This window comes from Corythoichthys intestinalis, chromosome 3, assembly GCF_030265065.1.
Source record: "Corythoichthys intestinalis isolate RoL2023-P3 chromosome 3, ASM3026506v1, whole genome shotgun sequence".
In the NCBI taxonomy this organism is placed as follows: Eukaryota; Metazoa; Chordata; class Actinopteri; order Syngnathiformes; family Syngnathidae; genus Corythoichthys; species Corythoichthys intestinalis.
This window is the reverse complement of record NC_080397.1, coordinates 22,376,887-22,397,796: the sequence shown is the minus strand read 5'-3', so window position 1 is coordinate 22,397,796 and position 20,910 is coordinate 22,376,887. Positions and strand designations below refer to the sequence as shown.

The 20,910-nt window shown below is 39.3% G+C and overlaps 1 protein-coding gene across 1 annotated transcript in view; it reads right to left on the bottom strand.

The window, feature by feature from the left end:
- ostf1 (osteoclast stimulating factor 1) overlaps positions 1-20,592 on the bottom strand; it is a 30,742-nt gene extending 10,150 nt beyond the window's left edge. The window contains exons 1-8 of the mRNA XM_057832956.1: positions 20,427-20,592; positions 7,787-7,833; positions 6,158-6,208; positions 5,103-5,166; positions 4,983-5,036; positions 4,797-4,904; positions 3,279-3,328; positions 3,101-3,179 (exon numbers count right to left, since the gene is read on the bottom strand). Coding sequence (XP_057688939.1) covers positions 3,101-3,179; positions 3,279-3,328; positions 4,797-4,904; positions 4,983-5,036; positions 5,103-5,166; positions 6,158-6,208; positions 7,787-7,833; positions 20,427-20,460 — 487 coding nt within the window. The 5' untranslated portion in view covers positions 20,461-20,592. The remainder of the gene's footprint in view (positions 1-3,100; positions 3,180-3,278; positions 3,329-4,796; positions 4,905-4,982; positions 5,037-5,102; positions 5,167-6,157; positions 6,209-7,786; positions 7,834-20,426) is intronic.
- Positions 20,593-20,910: the final 318 nt, after the last annotated feature.

Here is a 20,910-nt window from a genome sequence, read left to right as displayed (position 1 = left end):
TCAAAAATCTGGTGCCAAAAACCAGCGAGATTAGGACATGTCCAGAACATGTGCGTATGATTAGCAGGTGATTGTTTACATCTATTACAGCTGTCAATGATGGTGGGGTAAATTTTTGCGAGACTAGCGTTGGTGTAATGTACTCTAAAAACTACCTTGCACTGCAATAGACCATGCATAGACCATCTGGTACAGATTGAGGAAGAATGGACCAGTTTACAAACCTGCTTCCACCGATTGTTTGATATTGTGGTCCCAGTCTCATCCTCCCACTTCTGCTTTAAAGAACGAATATGTAGAGGGCACTGACAATCTAATGAATTATAAATGAATGAGATAGTACATCTATGGGCATAGTCTAAGTTAAAGAGCATACGACAGGAGAAAAAAAGTCTTAAATGGCATTATGATGTGAATTAGAATCATATTTTGAGACGATTCGACTATATACAACAATTTAGCAAAGCGCAGATGGCGAGAAATTAGTCTTTTAATCTGCCGGTTAGCCACGCCTACCATTATAGGGCTTTAGCGTCCCCAACAGTATTTTTACAGGATATTATTTTTATCCAATATTTTTACAGGATATTCTTTTTATCCAAGTATTTTTCCCCAATAGCTATATAAATGGCTTGAGAAGGACCAGTCAGACCGTCGAGGGGGAACTATTCACAACGAGGAAAACGCGACGAAGAGAGCTGCAAAATGTCATTGTTTCTGTCTCTTCAATAGTTTTACAGGATATTCTTTTTATCCAAGTATTTTCCCCAATTGCTAAATAAATGGCAGGGTCATGACAAATAACAGTCTTGTGCTAAATGGAATATAGAAATTAGTCTTTTAATCTGCCGGTTAGCCACGCCTACCATTATAGGGCTTTAGCGTCCCCAACAGTATTTTTACAGGATATTCTTTTTATCCAATATTTTTACAGGATATTCTTTTTATCCAAGTATTTTTCCCCAATAGCTATATAAATGGCTTGAGAAGGACCAGTCAGACCGTCGAGGGGGAACTATTCACAACGAGGAAAACGCGACGAAGAGAGCTGCAAAATGTCATTGTTTCTGTCTCTTCAATATTTTTACAGGATATTCTTTTTATCCAAGTATTTTCCCCAATTGCTATATAAATGGCAGGGTCATGACAAATAACAGTCTTGTGCTAAATGGAATATGAAATAATAAAAATGCATTTATTCAGGACGACATGGCAAAATTACTCCATAATGGTCAAAACTGTTGACTTCACTTTTACTGTTGCAACTCCCGAATGATATTTTATGACACCTAAATCGGACATATGTCATTTCCATTCCCCGGCTTCGGAGAATGTAAACAAACCAAAAGGCGTGACAGCTAGCCGACATGCTAACCCGAACCGAGTGATGTTTCAAAGTCTTCGAAGCGGAAAATCACACATAACTAGCCTGGATTTATTGACATGACGACTGGGTTGTCGATTGTCTACACCAGACATGTCCAAAGTGCGGCCCGGGGGCCAAATGCGGCCCCTGGTCAAATTTAATCCGGCCCCCAGCCTCTGTCATAAGATCAATAATGTCTGGCCCGCACACAGACTTAATAAATTGGTCAGCAGTACTGCTACCAGAAAATGAAGTAGCTTCCATACTAAATGCTGCTCCTCATTTACCCACTAAAAGGCAGCAGTACTCTAAGCAACATTACCCCGTGTGACCCTTTTCTAAAATGGTGACAATCAACAACAAAAAAAAAAAGAAAGTTGACTGCGACAGCCAACGTTTCAAGGATAGGTGGAAATTGGACTATTTTTTCACTAAAATACTCAACATTTGTGTCTGCCTCATTTGCAAAGAGATAGTCGCTGTTTTTAGAGAGTTCAATGTGAGGCGATATTACCAAACAAGAAACGCTTACATGTACGACAAGATTACAGGGAAGATACGCAGCAAGAAATTGAAGCAACTTGAAGCTAGTTTAATTTCACAGCAGCAGTATTTTGCAAGAGCCCGAGAGTCGAAAGAGAACGCCACAAAGGCTAGTTGTGAGATTGTTGAAATTATTAGTTTTAAAAAATTATAAAGTAAATGTGACACACAGAATGGCTTGCTAAAATTTGCTTGAATACAGTATATTGTTCTACGTAAAGGACGCCAGCCAAGGTCGGCCCCCCACCTTTTTACCACACCAAATCTGGCCCCCTTTGCAAAAAGTTTGGACACCTCTGGTCTACACGGATCGGCAAACCGCCCGACGGAGAGCAATTTACAGTCCGTTCCCCGGAGGAGGGTGGCTGCAGTTGTTGTGCAGCTAACGTGCTGCTAATGTGCATGAGGAGAGCTTTTTACATGCCTATCGATCAAACGGAAGTAGTCCTTTATTTAAAGAAAGTTTGTAGTGTTTACTTTGTAATCGCTGTATTCGTATTTGACATAATACAAAACAAGATGTTTACTTACTTCCTCGTAAGTCCAATGGTCCCACAGTAAATATCCACGGTGAATGGGAACCTTTTGAAACTCCAAAAAGGCACATACGCCTCTCCCTCATACAGAATGATTTTTCTGCAGCCGTTTGGCTGGCGTGATGCGAAAAATAAACGTATTAATCCGCAAAATCAGCAGAGTCCTTCGTCCTCATACACAACAGTACGGTGTATAGTGAAGAGGACGTTTTCTACCGTACACGTCACAGCGCCCTCCTCCTCAATGCAAGACCGAAGCCGGAAGTCACTCATTTTCATGGCGCGGGATTAAAAAAACTAAATAAATATAGCGATCGCTTCCACACACATCCAAGCGGTCCATATCATTCAGGAAAATAAAATACCGCGTGTGTTATGAAATAAACATGCTTTTTCATGTCACATGCACTTTAAGCACTGACTCGACCAAGGTGGTTGGTGGCTGAGTGTGAAAATCTGGATATGTAGCTTGAACAAAGTGCCGGTTGAAAAACCGGTTGAAGTGAGATTGAGGCTTCAATAGCTCCTCGAAATTCATAAAGCGGCCATCATCATATAGGTCTCAAATATTCATCAGGCCTCTAATGTGCCAAGTCACAAATGTGAAGTCGAAGTTGGATGGAGGAGATAAGTGATTTTTTGCTAGTTTACTCACTTTTGTTGAGCAACATGTCGACAATGTCAGAATAACCCTTCCAAGCAGCAGCGTGCAGAGCAGTGTCCCCAAGCTTATTCTAAGAAACACAGATCTCCTTTAAGCACCCATTTTTCTTTTGTTTTGAATTTCTTTTCCTCTGTATTTGAGCACTGGAATATTTGGAACATGTTCTCACCTGCTGGTTGAGTTCCACACTGGACTGGCTTAGCAGCAGTTCCACCACATCTAAGATGAAGAACCTCAAAATTAAACAACTGACAGGAGCAAGTGAGTGATTGTTCCATCCCCCAATATATTAGGCAGTCAGACAGGAACCATGACTCAAAAAAGCTTTTATAGACTCAGTTCCTGTAAAAACGAAGGCAAAATAAGGGCATACAAGCACCAAAAACCTAGTGGCTGTAAAATACGATAGCGATAAGCAAAGGTGAAATACTTAAACTATAATAAATCTGTTGAAAATTGACCCTCAATAATAGAAATGAAGGATGACAAAAATAAAATTGATAAAACTGTGGCGTGGACGCTATACGAACACTTAGAAACAATTAAGGGGGCCCTCGAGGGCTACCACAATGTATTCAACAGAAACGACAACGATTGGCCAATTGAAATTACATCGTAATTGTAAATCCCCCTTGTGGGGGCACTTGACGCCGTCATTGGATAGCATATTTCGTGAATTTCACGAAAAAAAACTTAAGTGTGCAATTTTTCAGTGTGTACCATATTTTTCGGACTATAAGTCGCAGTAACCATAGTTTGGCTGGGGGTGCGACATATACTCTGGAGAAAAATACGGTACGTTATCTATACTACCGTAATTTTCGGACTGTAAGGCCCCACCCACTAAATTTGACACGAAAACGGCCTCACTGTATTATGGAGTATTAACACCAAAAGATATTAACCGCTAACACTGTATTTGACAGCAGCATCATAAGACCAAATGAACCAATATGAACTTTGAACCATTTGGCTTGAAAGGTTCATTGCTTCAGTAAGCTTCTTTGGCCATTACTACTCCCTTACGGGAGACAGTCAACCTCCTGCTGTCAACATTGTTGTTGTCCAACATGTCTCCTAGCATGCATTGCAGCGCTACAGATGTAAATAACAATCAAAATTTATGTTCTGTGCTAATTATTTCTTCAGTTACTTTTCCAGTTTTTCATTAATTGCTACTTAGTGTTGGTGTAGTTAGTGACATAATTTGCCGGATAACACTGAATGACATCTGCCATAATCATTCAGTAATGCCCATGATAGTGTCATGTCATAATTATGACAGTCTTATGACGCCGCTGTCAAATAAAATATTACCTATTAACCTAAATAAATAAATAAAAAATAAGCCGCACTGGACTATAAACTGCAGGATGCAAAATGAAGGGAAAAACGTAGCGGCTTATAGTCCGAAAATTACGGCACTAAATGTATACTTTACGTATTGTCTGCAATTTTTTTCTTTTGATGCGGCCTTATACATTATTTACGTATTTATTGTTCATTTATGTGTGCAAAAAACATTTTCGCAGCATGCACGGGTAAGGTTGGGTCCCCAGGGTTTTCCTGCTCAAAGCCCCGAGTGACCCTCAGGAACCCCACAATCACGTGGCATGTTAAGGCTGTCACAGACCTTTTTAGGGTGGCTTTAAGGCACTCGCAAACAGGCTCGTCCGCATCACTGTACCTTTATGTCCTCCATGACATCCCCAATAGAGGGCAGTGTTGCCTGCCTTGTCCAAGCCGTTGATTCCCACCCTGTTCTCCACACATTCCCTCAACCAGGAAAGATTCCCTGTGTGAATATGCACACGAGGAAAAGTTACAAACAATGGAAACACAGGAAAAAATAAGGTAGCAAAGGACGCCGCACCTCGTTTGGCCGCCTCATGCATCGGGTGGTCGATAGACTCTGCCTGCTCTGTCACTGCAACCGACGACAAGTGTTTTGGGGTACAAGATGGAACACTTGAAATGTGCTTTTTCTTCTTACCATAGTTGCGCGGAATAAGTCCTGTTCTCCCTCGGCATGTTCCTTTCCACCAGTTACTGTCACTCTGATGAAGACGGAAAGATAATGAGCAAAAAACTGAAGCAAATCACTGACATGTAGGCTTACTGTATGCACATTTTTTAATGGGCAATAAACACAGTGTAAAGACGTGCTGCTGTTCCCCATAGGTTTAAAATGACAGCCATTCTTATTAGACCTATATAAGGTTTTGAACGCTTCTATAAGCACAGTGCTGTGTGCTACATGGGATTATCATAACAATGTTACCAAGCCCAATTTTATTTTTATCTTGATTGAGATTTCACTCGTTCTGTGCCATTGACTGTAATAGATGTCCAATTGTTTGACTCCTTTCATCTTTCTGCAGTGAAGTTGTCAGTTTGTAGGTTGGCAGCGAATATTAACATTCTTTGCCAGCCCTCCCACTTTTAATGAATCTGGCGTCTAGCGTCGTCAATGGCAGACAATAGGTTTATATAAAACAAACACAAAACAGGCCAGTTACAGACTCTTTACGTTATTCTTTTTCATGGTCTAGCCAATATTATGTGTTGAAATACAACATTCATACTACTGTAAATAAATATTCAGATACTCTTGTTGTGTATATAATGCTGAATGTTTTAAATGGATTTGTAAATGCACTCCCCCTCCCCAATCCAGATCCCTGAGGTCGAAATGCCTAAAGAGAACAAGAAGAACAACAGGATACAGTTGTCTAGTACAGCAGCTTTTGCCACAGTTATTCATCATTTTTTGTTTTGTTTTAGAACTCTTATGTGACCTCACATAGCTTAACTCTTCAGTGCCAGAGTGCCAATAAACAATAGGCATACAATTCATTTCACCTGGGAGTTTTCAGTTCAAATGGATTGGACGTCAATTGCTGTCAGGTTTTTAATATCAATTTCCCGCTTTCACCAAATACCACACCACGTACTCTGTGACCTGGGATGGTGAAGGATTTAAGCTAATAATAATGATCGCTGTCTACCGGGACCACTGTCCCTGAAAGAGTTAAAAGTCTGGTTTACCGTATCAGAGATGTAGAGAATGTCTCCCTCTTCAAAGTAAAGCTCATCGGGCTGCAACATACAAGTACATCACAACTTTAGAGGCTTGACCATACTGATTGGTGTCTGTCTCAATGGACAAAAACAACATCAGCAGTTGGTACGACCTGTTGGACAATGAGTCTGAGTTACCTGATTTTTGGGATCTGCCAATCAGATACCAATGTATCCTATTTTTTTATTTTTTTTTTTACACATCATTTGTGCAGCACAAAATAAGGTTGGAACCAATTTACGCTTGAATATTCTGTAGTACATTAAGTTATATAAAAAAATGCAATATTTGAAATTCCACCAACTGAAGTAATAACATGAGATCTTAAAAGTTCTGGTTTGTTTTGTTGCTTTGTAGCTCTTAGAAATAAGACATTTAAAAAAAAATAGGGCTGTCCCAAACGACTAATTTTCTCCCGATTAGTCAGCCGACTATTTTTACGATTAGTCGACTAATCTAATAATTTAAAAAAAAAATATTTATTTTTTTTTACTAATTGAGCAATGAAATTTTTGTTGACGCTTATCAATTCACAAAAAACATATTGGAACACTCAAATCATTTATTAAAGTACAAATAAACACGTAAATAACAATAATAAATCACAAATAAACAATGAGTTCAAATGCTGATAGAATTAACTAGTGTAGCATCCCGATTGAAAAGATGGTCTCTTAAACTGATGGTTTACAGCTTTTATTCCATCCTTGATGTAAACACACTGTAAGAGCTACGGTGCACACAAACAAAGCAACACAATTAGAAATTAACAAAAACTTTTCACCCTTTTCCTTTTAAACCTTATTTATATGAATGAATTGCCTATATTAATTGCCTTTACCTTATTACCTTATCATTGACAATCTCTCCCTTGAGTGCAATCACTGTATATACTGTATATATTTATGACCTTTTAACCTTATATAATTTTCTATACCATAAAATAAACCATAACATGAAATAAACCTTTCCATTAGCATTAAGAACAATACTAATAGCACTTATAGGCCCATTGTCAATGAAACATTATTATTTAGCAAGGCGACAGCACCCTGTGGTGTACAAAAAATGAAAAAAAAAAAATAAATTACAAACTGCGTGAAGGCGCTTGAGGTGTTTATTCACGGCCGACGTGCAGCCAAGCTTGGCACTGAAGAGACAGGACAGAAGAGTGTACTCTCCTTTGTTTCTTTGAAATAAGTCAATGTTTTGGACACTCTGGTGTGCTTTTTTGGCTTTGTGCCGCTTTCCCCGCTTGCAAACAGAGCATCCGACATTCTAACTTTCCACGCATATATTTTTTTAACCCTTCATTAACCGTCGACGGGATATTGTGCTCGTCGACGGATTTACGTCATCGATGTCGTCATCGATGACGTCGACATAGTCGACTAGTCGGGACAGCTCAAAAAAAAAAAAAAAAACAACCCTAAAATTTCAATTATTTTCTTCACCCGCTATGATCTTATGAAAACGATGTGATTTGGCCCGGTTTCCGATCTTTAGGTAAAACAACCTATCAAAGGTAACTGGAGGGTGTATAACATTCATATGTGATTATTTGCCCAGAAACAAGCAAAACAGAGGTCTCTTACCGTTCTGGGGTCAAAGGTGAACTCAGCTCTGAACACCTTGACTTGGCCTGCAAGCAAGAAAACAAACAATATGAGGTTGAGCACAAATACAAACAAAAGGTTGAATCCTTTTGATTGCTAACTCAACAGTAGGTGCATACTTGTGTCGATTGCATCTTACTTAATGGAATAATTGTGGACTCAAATCACGCGTTTTATTTACAGTGGTACCTCGACATACGATCGCTTCGACCCACGATCTTTTTGACATCCGACGTGAAATTTGACTCGCCATTTGTTTCTACATCCGACGACATGCGCGAAATACGACGACATGACAGCACCGCAGACAAACGAACGGCGGATTTTCTTGTGAGAGAAATCAGGTTTCAAAAAGGTTGGTACAGCTGTTGAAACAAGGAAAAAGGTGACGCTTACAATTGAAATGATGATGCAAATTGTAGAAAAGGGGTGCCCAAGTCCGGTCCTCGAGAGCCCCTATCCAGCTTGTTTTCAATGTCTCCCTCCTTGAACACACCTGAATCAAATGATCAGCATATCAGCAAGCTCTGCAGGAGCCTGATAATGATCCGGATTATTCGAGTCAGGTGCGTTGGAGGAGGGAGAAATGGAAAACAAGCTGGATAGGGGCTCTGGAGGACTGGACTTTGGCACCCCTGTTGTAGAAAAACATGAGCGTGGGGTTCGCAATCCGTGAACTGGCTCAACAATACATCTCCACGGTCCCCCTCTGACCACCAGTCTTTGTAAGTTAAGGTGACTATTGGTATTGTGTTAACATCGCCAAAGAAATTTCCAGCTTCGTCAGGTTTTTTATCATTTATTTCAGAACTTATCCAACACCAAACGCCTTCTGTCCGCCGCAGTTGACGGTGTTCTCAAGAAAACATTGAAAGTGAAAGTAAGCTCTCAACCTTACCGCTCTGTCACGTCAGTGGCACGGTGCGTTCAGGTACAGCAAAAAACGTCCGCCACATTAGAACCCAATTCGTAACATTATCACAGGAATTATCATTGTATTATTATTCCGATTTTTATTTATAATTTATTTGTTTTGCTATGTGTAACTGCCATTTGTAATAGTACCAGCCGTATTTATTAAGGATTTAATGGAGGTTTTAATTAATGGAATTTTAATGCATTCTTATGGGAAAATCCTGCTCGACATGCGACCAGTTCGACTTACAAAGTCCTGGAACGAATTAACTTCTTATGGAGGTACCACTGTACTCGAATTCAACTTTGAGAAAAATGTACTTCTAAGAGTAGTTTTACCATGCCTTCATTTTTACTTTTACTCGAGCAGAGTTGCAATACCGCTACTCTTACTGTACTACTCTGGGATACACTAGAGTCGTTAAATGTTTCCACTTTATTCTACATATTAAATTTGACTATATTTTTGCCAGACATGCCAACAGCGGCTCTACCAATTTCACCAATAAGACGTCGCAACAATAATCACATGACTCCATTATACCAATCAGACATAGCAATACACATTTGCCAAATGCAGAAGAGCTGAAACGGATTTTGTTGTTACATGGAAATACTACAAGGTATGTACATAAAAACAAAAATAGTATATTATTTTTTATAGCAGATATTGATCGCAATAAAACATTTGGACAGCGAGATTCCATTTCTTGTTTTATTTAAAACGATTGGTGCATGTGCAAAACAGGACATTAATCACAATTTATAAAATTATTGGAAAAATAGCATACGAGATTTGTGATATCAGACAGCAGAGGTCCGGAGCCTCGCCAAACTTTCACCCGACATTACGGCCTCCAGACAGGCTTTCTCCCACTGTCCTCGGTAATTCCAGCTCCAATAGCGTATCTTAACGTTGCTGCAATTAAAAAGCTCGTAGTTGGATCTCGGGATCGAGCTGATGGTCCACTGCGAGCCGGGCCGGTCTCCCAGCCGCCCCCGGGTAGAACACACGTAGTCTCGATATACAGTGGGAAGAACAAGTATTTGATACACTGCCAATGGGTTTTCCCATTGACTGTGTATCAAATAGTTGTTCTCCCCACTGTATGTCCATCAAAGTACAGTAACTGTTGTTGTGAGGCACATCAACTTGTCTCCCTTGCCTAACAGCGTTTTCCACCTGTAAACAAACGGACAAAAAAGTTGTAACACTTGCATTCTGTGCCATCCAACACGTACTGATTAGCAACAGACTAGCAGCAGATTCAGTAGTTGTAGTAAATATTATTAAAGATCATCATAATTAATGTCATCGTAAAAACAATATCAAATGCTACAAGTCGTTTCATGAGCAAGATTTTAGCTTTGGTATTTTTGGCGAACCGGACACATGAAAATGCAGTGATCGGAAGAACATACCTTCCATAACACAGCGGCAGCATGGCTCCAAAAACACTCGGTCTTTGTGGTGGCATGAGCTTGGTTCCACATCTGCCTTCATTAACATGTCCTCCTCTGTCGTGATGATGGCAGGTGGATTCGATATTTCCAAATTGTCCTTTTTAAGGGAATTTGAAGAGTAATGTTACTCCACCTCCACTGTTGTTTTGAATGGAGAAATTCTAAAACAAGTTGCGGGCAGACATGCGGAAGTACCTCGGAAACTTGTCTATAAAGGCTGAAAAGTTACCTAGTGTTGCTTTAAAAAAAAGGTTCACCAGTGCAACCAATTCAAAAAATGTGTGCAGAGCCTTGGCAATATACGTATATCGTAATGTTAATTTTTTATATAATATTGTTCAGGCCTAATATATTTACTTTTTTATTTTGCTTTTTAAGGGCTCATAAGTAAAACATATTCCACAAATACAACGGCATTGCCAAAAGATACAAAAATATATTCGTTTTATACCACGCAACAATCGCAAAAAGCGGAAGAGGAAGTACTGTAAAATGACAGTACTGGTAACATGTTTGGAACTTTTTTTTTAACAAAACATTTTTTTGTGTCAGACAGGGACTCTGTATAGGCAGAGTTTTAAATTCAGATGACTCAAACTCGTGTGCAAAAATATGAGATCGGAACATCCCTAGTTGTGATTGATTTCATTTTAGACACATGGATGTCATCTTTAATTGACAACTCCATGAAATGACGACAATTAGGAAGACTGGATTTTTTGTGAAATGAGACATTTAGACACTCTTTATTTAGCCAAAGATACCTCAAATCTGCCTCAAGTGACAGCTGCCCCACTGGAATGCAGAGTTGTTGCAGCCTTTCAATGACACTGACATGCATTACATACCCAAGCTCCCAACTAATTTCTTCGTCTTCAACTAGTAGGAATGTTTACATTCTGGTCTGTAAGTATATACGTGTGTGTTTGCTGACAAGCATAGCAGTGTTTAAGGCCGAGTGAGCGGCTCATGCACAAGCCTCGGCTCTGTTCACTTTTTCTGCATAATCCACAGGCCCAGTCATGTCTGGAGGTTCACACACCAATGCTTGTACAGCTCACCACACAGGCTCAATCACATTGCTATGGTTTCAAATAAAGGCTTTGTAAGGTCATTTTCATGAATTGTTTCTAAATACAAGAAATAGGTTTCGCTGATGATTACTCTTCCTTGAAAGATGTATTTGTGCCATGACTCCAGCCAGTGTCTGCAAGATTTTCCAGGAGCTTTTATGCATTCCAACAGAGCTTCTGGCTTGTTTTTCTAGCAGCAGTTGTTATTTTTCGAGATCTTCCACAACTTGTTTGGACCTCCATCAGCTCATTTCTGAATTACATTCAACTCGATCCAAATTAAAACTGGTATCAGGAATTGCTTTGGTTTCTTCTCGTAGCTTTCTCATCAATCATGTTCAGTTTTAGAGCTCTGGGTAACGGCTTAGAAGAACCCATTGCTGCAGATTGTTAGGAGAAAGAGAAGTCTGCGTTTAGACTTTAGGAAAGAAGAAAAATAATAAATATATTTCTAATAATATTTCTATTTTTATTCACGTTTTTCTGCAGGTCAAACAAGTGCAAATTTCAAAATATTACTATTATTACTCTAATAATGCAAAAACTTTTTTAACCAACACAACTTTAACAATCACGACTTTGCACTATTAACCTATAGATGTTAATTACCGGTATGTATATATTCGTCCTGTCAAGCGATTAAAAATATTTAATCACATTTTTGTATAGTTAACTCATTTTTGTAAAAAAAAAAAAAAAAAAATCCTCGATTTTTGCACTATCATTTCGTCAAACTGTAATACTACACAGTCAAGCGATTAAAAGATCAATTGCATGCAGTCCATAGTTAACTCGCGAATATTCGTTTTTTTTTTTTTTTTAAATTAAAAAATGATTATATATTTGAAGTTTTAAACGTACACCTATTCGCACAGCAGTTGACCGAGGTGCTTACCTTACATAATTCAAATTTAAGCCTCATTAGAAACGAGTTGGGCAACCTGACATTTGTGAAGATGAATTCAACATCAATTTTCCCCCAAATATGGCGTTATATTGCATCCACTATTCTGACCGAGCAATAATGGATTTTGAGCACAAAAACATATACTGAGCAAAAAAATATCTACTCTATGCCGCTCAATTCCCCCCCTTCCGCTCAATCTCTCAACCCCTGCGTTCGCCGGTTTGTTTTCTCTGCGCGCTCACTTGTGCACACATGTTGCAAATGAACCACGTAGCCTACCAATCAGAGAGCTCGCGGAAGTTCACAGATTGGCTGAATTGGACAGGAGAAAGACGACTTCTTTGGAAACAGCCAAGCTGTTTAACTCCTTCAGTGACATTGTCGATGACAGACGTCCAATCTTGTGGCTTTTTTCATCCTTCTGCTGTAAAGTTTGTCTCAAGCAGACATCCAATCCATTTGTGCTGGAAGGACTGGCAGTGAATGAACAAATGAGTTTATGCACAGGTGTCAGGCACAAAGCCCGGGGAATAGGGCATTTTGCGTGGCCTACCAAGGCAAACCATGTGCGTCGACTTCATATTTCTTGGCCAAATACCAAAATTGCAGATTTTCAACTATAAAAACGTCGAGATGTACGAACATTTTTTTTTTGTTACAAACCTTTTACTTGCTTCTGACTTCAAAACCAGTCAATTTAACATGTGTATGTATTAACACGAGATGATCTGACTAGAGCTGCCCCGACGTTGTTGACGTCATCGATAACAAATGCGTCGACGAGCACAACATACCGTCGACGGTTAATGACGTTTTAAAAATACATATATGCGGATATAGTTGAGAATGGCTGACGCTCGGGATGTAAGCGGGAAAGCGAACAAAGTCACAAAAACGGACCAGAGTGGCCAAAGCATGTACTTATTTCAAAGAAAATAGGCAAGATGCCACTGTCGTGTGCGGTCTCTGCAAATATGAGCTTGCATACGATACCAAGAAACAACAAGCTGGCAGATCGTAAGTCCATAAAACTAACAAGATTTTTTAAAAGCGTACAGCACGAATGCTATTTTTAGACTGTGACGTAGCATCGTAAAGCAGAAGTGGGACATTATAGACACGCCCTCACATACAGTGTATCAGAAAAGTGAGTAAACCCCTCGCAGTTCTGCAGATATGCAAGTATATCTTTTCATGGGACAACACTGACAAAATGACCCTTTGACACAATGAAAAGTAGTCTGTGTGCAGCTTATATAATACAGTTAAATTATTTCCCCCTCAAAATAGCTCAAAATATAGCCATTAATATTTAAACCCCTGCAACAAAAGTGAGTACACCCTGTTGAAAAAACGTACATCCCTAAATGTCCAAATTGAGTACTGCGTGTAATTTTCCCTCCAAAATGTCATGTGACTTGTTACAGGAGTGCTCTCAGCATTGCTGCAGAGATTGAAGAGGTGTGGGGTCAGCCTGTTAGTGCTCAGACCAAACGCCGCACTCTACATCAAATTTGTGCTCATGGCTGTCACCCCAGGAGAAAGCCTCTTCTGAAGATGGTACACAAGAAAGCCCGCCCGTCTCCTCAGACCATAGGACATGGTTCCAGTAATCCATGTGCTTTGTTGGCATGTCTTCAGCAAACTGTTTGCGGGCTTTATGGTATTTCTGCTAGTTTTCTCCAGTAACCTTTCAAAAACGAACATGCCGATCAAGCACTGCTGATATGGAACTTGTAGAAAGGACTGTAGACATTACGAAATATGAAGGATGTTTTCTTCATACATTTCCCGAAACCAAAAACCTTGAGGAAAAAATGTGAAGAATCGATCAACTTGCGTGGACGGTTAACGCCAGCAAGGTGAAGCCATTCACATTTCATATAAAGTAAACATTTTGCTGGGTTGGCATGGTCCTTCAGAGGACAAAGAGGTAAGCCATTTTGATATTTTTTACTTATTTTTTTACTCATTTTTTAGCGTGGCGTTTTGCTGTGCTGCTTCTGTCTGACAATTAATGACCTGGAAAGAATTAAAATGGTATCTGACTGCCACTGTTACCTTTTCAGGTGTAAAAAAAAAAAAAAAAAAAAAAAAAAAAAAAAGCACCTTTAGTAAGGGGGACGTGTAAATGACTTATAGATTAAGATTTGTTATTAATGAAAAAATTAAAAGTGTTTGTTGGCTGTCAACGACTAGCATTTGCGATCGCTACAAAAAAATAGCAATGTAAATTGCCCCAAAAAACGGTCAGAGACGTAAGACCACCAGAGAATATAATATATAAGATAGAGTATATGGTGGTAAAGGATAGATTGTTGAAACAGGAGAATGCCATTGTCAGTGGCATAAGAAAAAGGTGTCGATAATAAAAGCTAAGGCTAAAGCTTAGCTTGTTTCTTTTTTCCGTCTTTTTCAGCCCTCGACACTCAAGCCATCTCTTTAACTGAACATTTGTATGTTCTTCCACATCTTTACCAGTGAATTTGGCACCAGGGACATCATTTTCAGATAGAATTGGTAGGTTGAGCTCTGTAAACATCTCCTTCGTACAGTATTTCAATTCATTTACTATAAGGGAAAAACGGGAGCTTGTCCCCCTCTAAGCAATAGTTGCTAATGTCATGAATATTAATGAGCGGAAGCGACGTGTAGCGTGCGGTACACCATCGGAGTTGCCTTTATGTGCGTAGTATCAACCTGCATCATTAGGTTTTTTTTCACGTACTTAACTCCAGTGACACATGAGTGACGAGGCATTTATTTATCTACTCTGCTGCTGCTCCCGAAAGCTATCTGTCTCACCATCTCTGTGCACAGCATGCAGATCGTATTTGTTAAGATCATGGAAGCTCCCGCTTGGGGAAAAAAAGATATATATATTACCGTAATTTCCCGAATATAAGGCGCACCCGTGTATAATGCGCACCCCAAATTTACTTGTAAAATCTAGGGAAAATTATTGTACCCGTTTATAACGCGCACCCTAATTTTAGCACCAATAAAAAGAAGAATACAAGAAAACAGAGCTTGTGTACAGATACAGAGATGTCATTTTACTGACTGGTGAAACACAGCACAAGCATAGCACATTGGTAGTTCAAAACATTAACGTAAACTGACAATATTTACGGTAATAATATGATTTGACAACTTCTCCAACTTACCAGAATCTAGGAGAAAACAAAACAGATGTGACTTTTCTTTTAAAGGCTGCTGTATAACTAGTTTAGTATAGCTAGTTTCCTCATGATGAATAAATGTTTCTTCCATGGATTGATACGGTAAAATGAAAGTGAGAACATAAGTCGGAAATCCGTGAGAGCTCATAGCTGTCAACACGACAGTAACAATAGGAACTATTGTTATTTGGGTTTGAGTTTCCCGAGGGACCGATATAGTTGACGGACACAGGAAGTGTGTGTCCTTACATTTGTTATGGTCCGAATTGCGGAGCTGCAATAAACGTCGACTCAAATGAGTTCAAGAAACTAAATTCTGTGCTTTATGAAGAGTGAAAAAAGCAGAATTTAACACAGACGAAATCATTCGGCCGATTAGAGTGACGTATTACCGAAACAAAACGGTGACGTCACGTACCGTAATGGTCGGCAACGGGTCGCCGCATACGTTTCTTCAACACAACGCGGCCGTGTCAATGAAAAAAGATCGGTTTATATATATATATATGTAATACATATATATTTCTGTCTCCCTCCATGTACCCGTTTATAATGCGCACCATGAGTTTACAAGTTGATTTTGGGGAAAAAAAGTGCGCGTTATATTCGGGAAATTACGGTATATATTCATATTATCTGATAAAAATATATATGGAAAAACTGGCTTGCTTACTATAGTCCATGACTGCACTAGTCGTACTTTATATTATGAAGTATTATTATGTATGTACTAGGGGTGTAACGGTACATGTATTTGTATTGAACTGTTTTGGAACGTGGCTCGGTTCGGAACGGTGGCATACCGAACAAGTTTCTGACGTAATGTAACCCTTACTTTTCGAGGCTGAGAGTCGATCTGGTTACAGTTTCTTTGTGTATATTATATTTACTCCGTCTTCTCTACTATAATGAGGACCAACACGGTAGGACAGTATAACCCAGAAACGTCAACGGCGCGACGTGGCCGCCGCGAGAACGCAGTGAAACCCAGGCGTTAAAGTCAATCAGCCAATGCACACCAGTCGCAGTGCGGCCGCGTGTTAGACGCGTCCCAGAAGCGGCTCAACACGACGCACACGAAAAGAACGGCAGAGTTTATTATTTGACGCAAGATGCGACCGTCCTGCGTCAATACTATTACCGGTAGCTAGGATCGGGCAGACCGGAAGTCACTCGTGTAAAAATACGGTGGAGCCGGTCGATTTTCAAACTAATATGCAATTGTAACCCACTTTTTGAGTCCATCAGATCTCTTGAGTGGTAGATCGGGGCACAGTTGACTTGTCTTTGTTGATTTACTGCAGTCTTCTTTGCTATAATAATAACCAACATGGCCCCGTGTTCAATACAAAACCCTCCTACCACAACAAAACAGGTAGGAACTAATATTCCCATAGGAACTAAAGTTATACAACATAAAAGATACAATATAAATGAATACTACATCACATTTGCAAAATAGAAACACATAATAAAATAAATAATAGCCCATTTAAGTAAAATAAATTGAAATGAGCTAAAACACCTGTAATTAAATAATAAGAATATACAGATCCTGCTTACACAATTAAATTTATTAATTTCTGTGTGGCGCTTTAACTTGAGAAAATCCACCAATAAAGCTTTTGAAAACAGTTCATAAGAAAAAAAAAAAGATTCATTGAGGCATTTCATTTGTAAAATACATGTTAAAATCTTTGTCATTGGGATTGCTTTTCTCTTTAGCACAGGAGTCAGGACTTCTTTTTTCTTCTTTCTTTCAGAAAAAACTGACCAATACGCGGGGTCCGAAAGGCAAATTGTTGTTGCATTATCTTTCAATACCCGCTACTTTTTGAGCAGAATTCTAGCTTTGTATAGGCTAATGTTCCTATTGTTGAAAGCACAAAGGCGTGTACTAAACAACTACCACATTTATAGTTTGCATTGTTTTCTTACTGTACCGAAAATGAACTGAACCGTGACCTCAAAACCAAGGTACGTACCGAGATTTTTGTGTACAGTTACAGCCCTAGTATATAGACCCTACCCACCGACGTCACAAAACCACGTGCTTGCTGTATGGTTCCGCCCACTTGTCCGTCATTTTGTCTATGTATTAGCATTGGTTTCAATTGATCGAGGAATTTAAAATGCATTTCATGGAAGACCCGGTGCTTTCTGATGCCGTAAACTCACTGGATGTGTTGCATAAAAGGCGTTATGTGGAAAAGCTTTGTTCTATACAGTCGCCAGATCCATATTTGATGCCCAAATCGATGTTTTTCGACCCACTGTCTTCGCCCTGTCTGCCTGACATCTGCTACGCTGATATTTACAATTATCTTGTCCACACAAAATCAGCCTATTCTCACGAAAATTTGAAAAACTTCAAGAGCTTGGAGGCTTATAAATACTTCGTTGCTGGTTGGGTGAAACAGGTCCTCGTCCACGAAAATTCGGCAGGCATCTATCTTATGCTTGGAAAGGTGAGTTACGAAATTTTCAATTCAAAATCTTTTGTTATTGCTAACATCCACTGTCAAGTCTAATGTATTTCATGTCGTTTGTCAATGGAGTTAAGGCTTTTAATGTTTATATGGTTTAGCGATAGCACTCTCACTACATACATACGTGTATGTTGTCGGCGATTAGCCTAGCAATGATCTTAATGGTGGTTATTTGTCAGCCCAAAACCCTCTAAGTATATCTTAAATGCATCTTACCGGATATAAAATGACTACTACATAGTCTGTGGTGATTTTTTGGTGCCCAGTTTTCACGTCGAATTGCAGCCGTCCATTTCGCTCTCCTCGGAATACGGTAAAACTTCAAGTCTCTCCTTCCATCTTCTCTGTTAGTGCAACCAACAGCCACACACGCCTTCACCATTTTGATTATTAATGTTAAGGAGCAGAAAAACACGCCGTAAATAGGAGGAATGTACGTAGCCGTAACAGGTTAACACTATGTTTTGACGGACAGTTGGGCGGTACCATTCAGGAGAGCGGAGTTGTGACGTCACGTGGGTAGGGTCTATACATATAGTAGTAAACTATAATATTAATACTATATGTTTATTTTTTGAGACTGTGTATGCCTTTCATTCAAAATAATAGTGGTAATATTTTCAGTATGCCCTCTGCTTTATCAATTTTTCAGTTAAAACAAGGTTTTTCCAAACCTAGCTATCCTGGCCAGATCATACCTGGCAGTGCCAGCAACTTCAACACCATCTGAATGTCTTTTCTCAGCTGCTGGGAACATTGTTACCAACAAAAAAAAAAAAAAAAAAAAGGGCAAGCTTGACACATGTAGACATGCTCACCTTCCTTTATTTTAATGTTTAGAACAATATAGACATTCCAGAGAAAGAGATAGTAAGAACTGTTTTGACTCCTGTTGGAAAGGTGAAGTCAGTGTTTCCGTTTACATTCAAATCTTTTGCACTTGACCTCATTGTTTGTGATTCATTATTGTTATTTCTATGTTTATTATTTGTACATTAATAAAGAACTTAAGTGTTCCAAAATGTTTTTGTGAATAAATAAGCGTCAACAAAAATTTAATTGCTAAATTAGGAAAAAAAAAAAAAAATATATATATATATATATATATTAGATTAGTTGACTGATCATTAAAAAAAAAAAAATCATCTGACTAATCGCGAGAAAAATAATCGTTTCGGACAGCCCTAAATCTGACATTGCCAGTCATGATGGTCCTCCGAGGGAGACCATAACTAGGAGTGGGAACATCTTGGTACCTCACAATACGGTATGATATGCAGTACAAAGCTCACGATAACGATGATCTGACGATACAACGATTATCGATACATTGGTCAGGAAATCATTCTAGGATATTCTACAAACAACTAATAAACAGAAAAACAAGCTTCTGCTGTGAATTGGAATGATGGTAGATGGTAGATGGACAAGTTTAACATTAGTAGACATCCAATCCATTTGAACTGGGAGGGTGTTCATTCGCTGCCATCCCTCCCACTTCAAACTGATTGAACGTTTATGTCTAGAGTGGCAGCCAATGTTGGCCAATTTTGGGCCATTTGAGGTCATTTACCTGTTCATTTTCAGTTACTTCCTGTTGATTTGGGGGTATTTTATGGGTCTCTTCCTGTTTATTTTGAGTTACAGAACAGGAAATGACCTGGGAATCACCCAAATGAATAGGCAGTGACTCAAACTCAACAGAAAATGACCTGTAAATGCCCTAAAGTGAACCGCAAGTGACCTGTAAATGCCCTGAAAATTGGACAGAATGACTGTGAAAGCGCTGGTTTCCAATGAACGAAAGTTCCCAGTCTAAATGGATTGGGCGTCGAGCACCGTCAATGCAGCCTTATAGTTAACCGAGACATTATTACGGTGGAAAATTTTGGTAGCAACTTGTTGGTTAATTTTTATTCTTATTTTTAGAAATTAACACCTTTTCAAAACAATATCTCGATTCTTGGCAGGAGCATATCGATAACCTTTTGGGACACAAAGTATCACGATATATCACCATTTCGATATTTTGTCACATCCCTAACCATAACTATGATGTGCCCTGCCTAAATGTGAATAATATCAACTTGCCCCCCGCCTCCAAACACACACACCGTGCATGCGCAGCTGCAATAAACTTAGCTAAGAGAGGTTTACTTGTACGTAACTGTCTGACAGTTAAAATAATGGGAGTACACTAATACGGATATCGTTTGTACACGATTCTTACGTCTGATTCATGATTCTAGCGAACAGGGTAGATGGAGTGACGGGGGAAAGTCGTCACCATGTTTTTAGCTTGTCGTATGCATTTACCTGTCACCAAAACACGCATCGGTCACCTACAGGACAAGCATAAACAGGGAACTCCGATACCAACCGACCATCCAAAGAGCTGCATCCCTATTTTCGCCCGCTCTGTTTCCTTCTGTGGCTGTCCACAAGCTGAATTTACCACAAGTCACCAAATGTTGGGAACTAGTTCTTTTCCGAACGCCCACAAGGCTCTAAAACGCGCTAGCAAGGTGTTCTTAACTTCGACATTCAACCAAACAAGAGATACAAGGTAGAACGTAATAGTTGGCTTACCTGGCTTGGCCGGCTTGGGAGGGGGCTTGGACATTGGCGAGGGTAAAAGTGGAATGCAGATACAACACCTGGTACTAAATTGAAGTGGAAAAATTACCGAAGCTAGTCTGCACTTTGCTGTCACTCCCTTTGAGGAAGTCAAGACTGCTTCGGGTTACGCGGAAGTACTGCTTTGCGCATGCGCAAAAGACTCATACAATGAATTTTTGCTTTGCTTGAATTTAACTTTTGAATTCATCCGGTTTCTTTTGCCAGTTTTATTTCTTTGCTTATATTCTCATTATATTTGTTATTAGGGCCGAGTGGTGCGAGAGACCTATTGGAATACAAAGGATTATTATTATTTCTTCATGGCAAATGAAAATGGATGATTGGGAGGCCTTCCATAAGCGGATTTTAAGGGGGGGGCAGACCCCTCTGCCCCTGGTGGCCGAAAAGTGTCATTGCATGAAATTGACTTTCCTATATTTATAAAAGTTGTAAA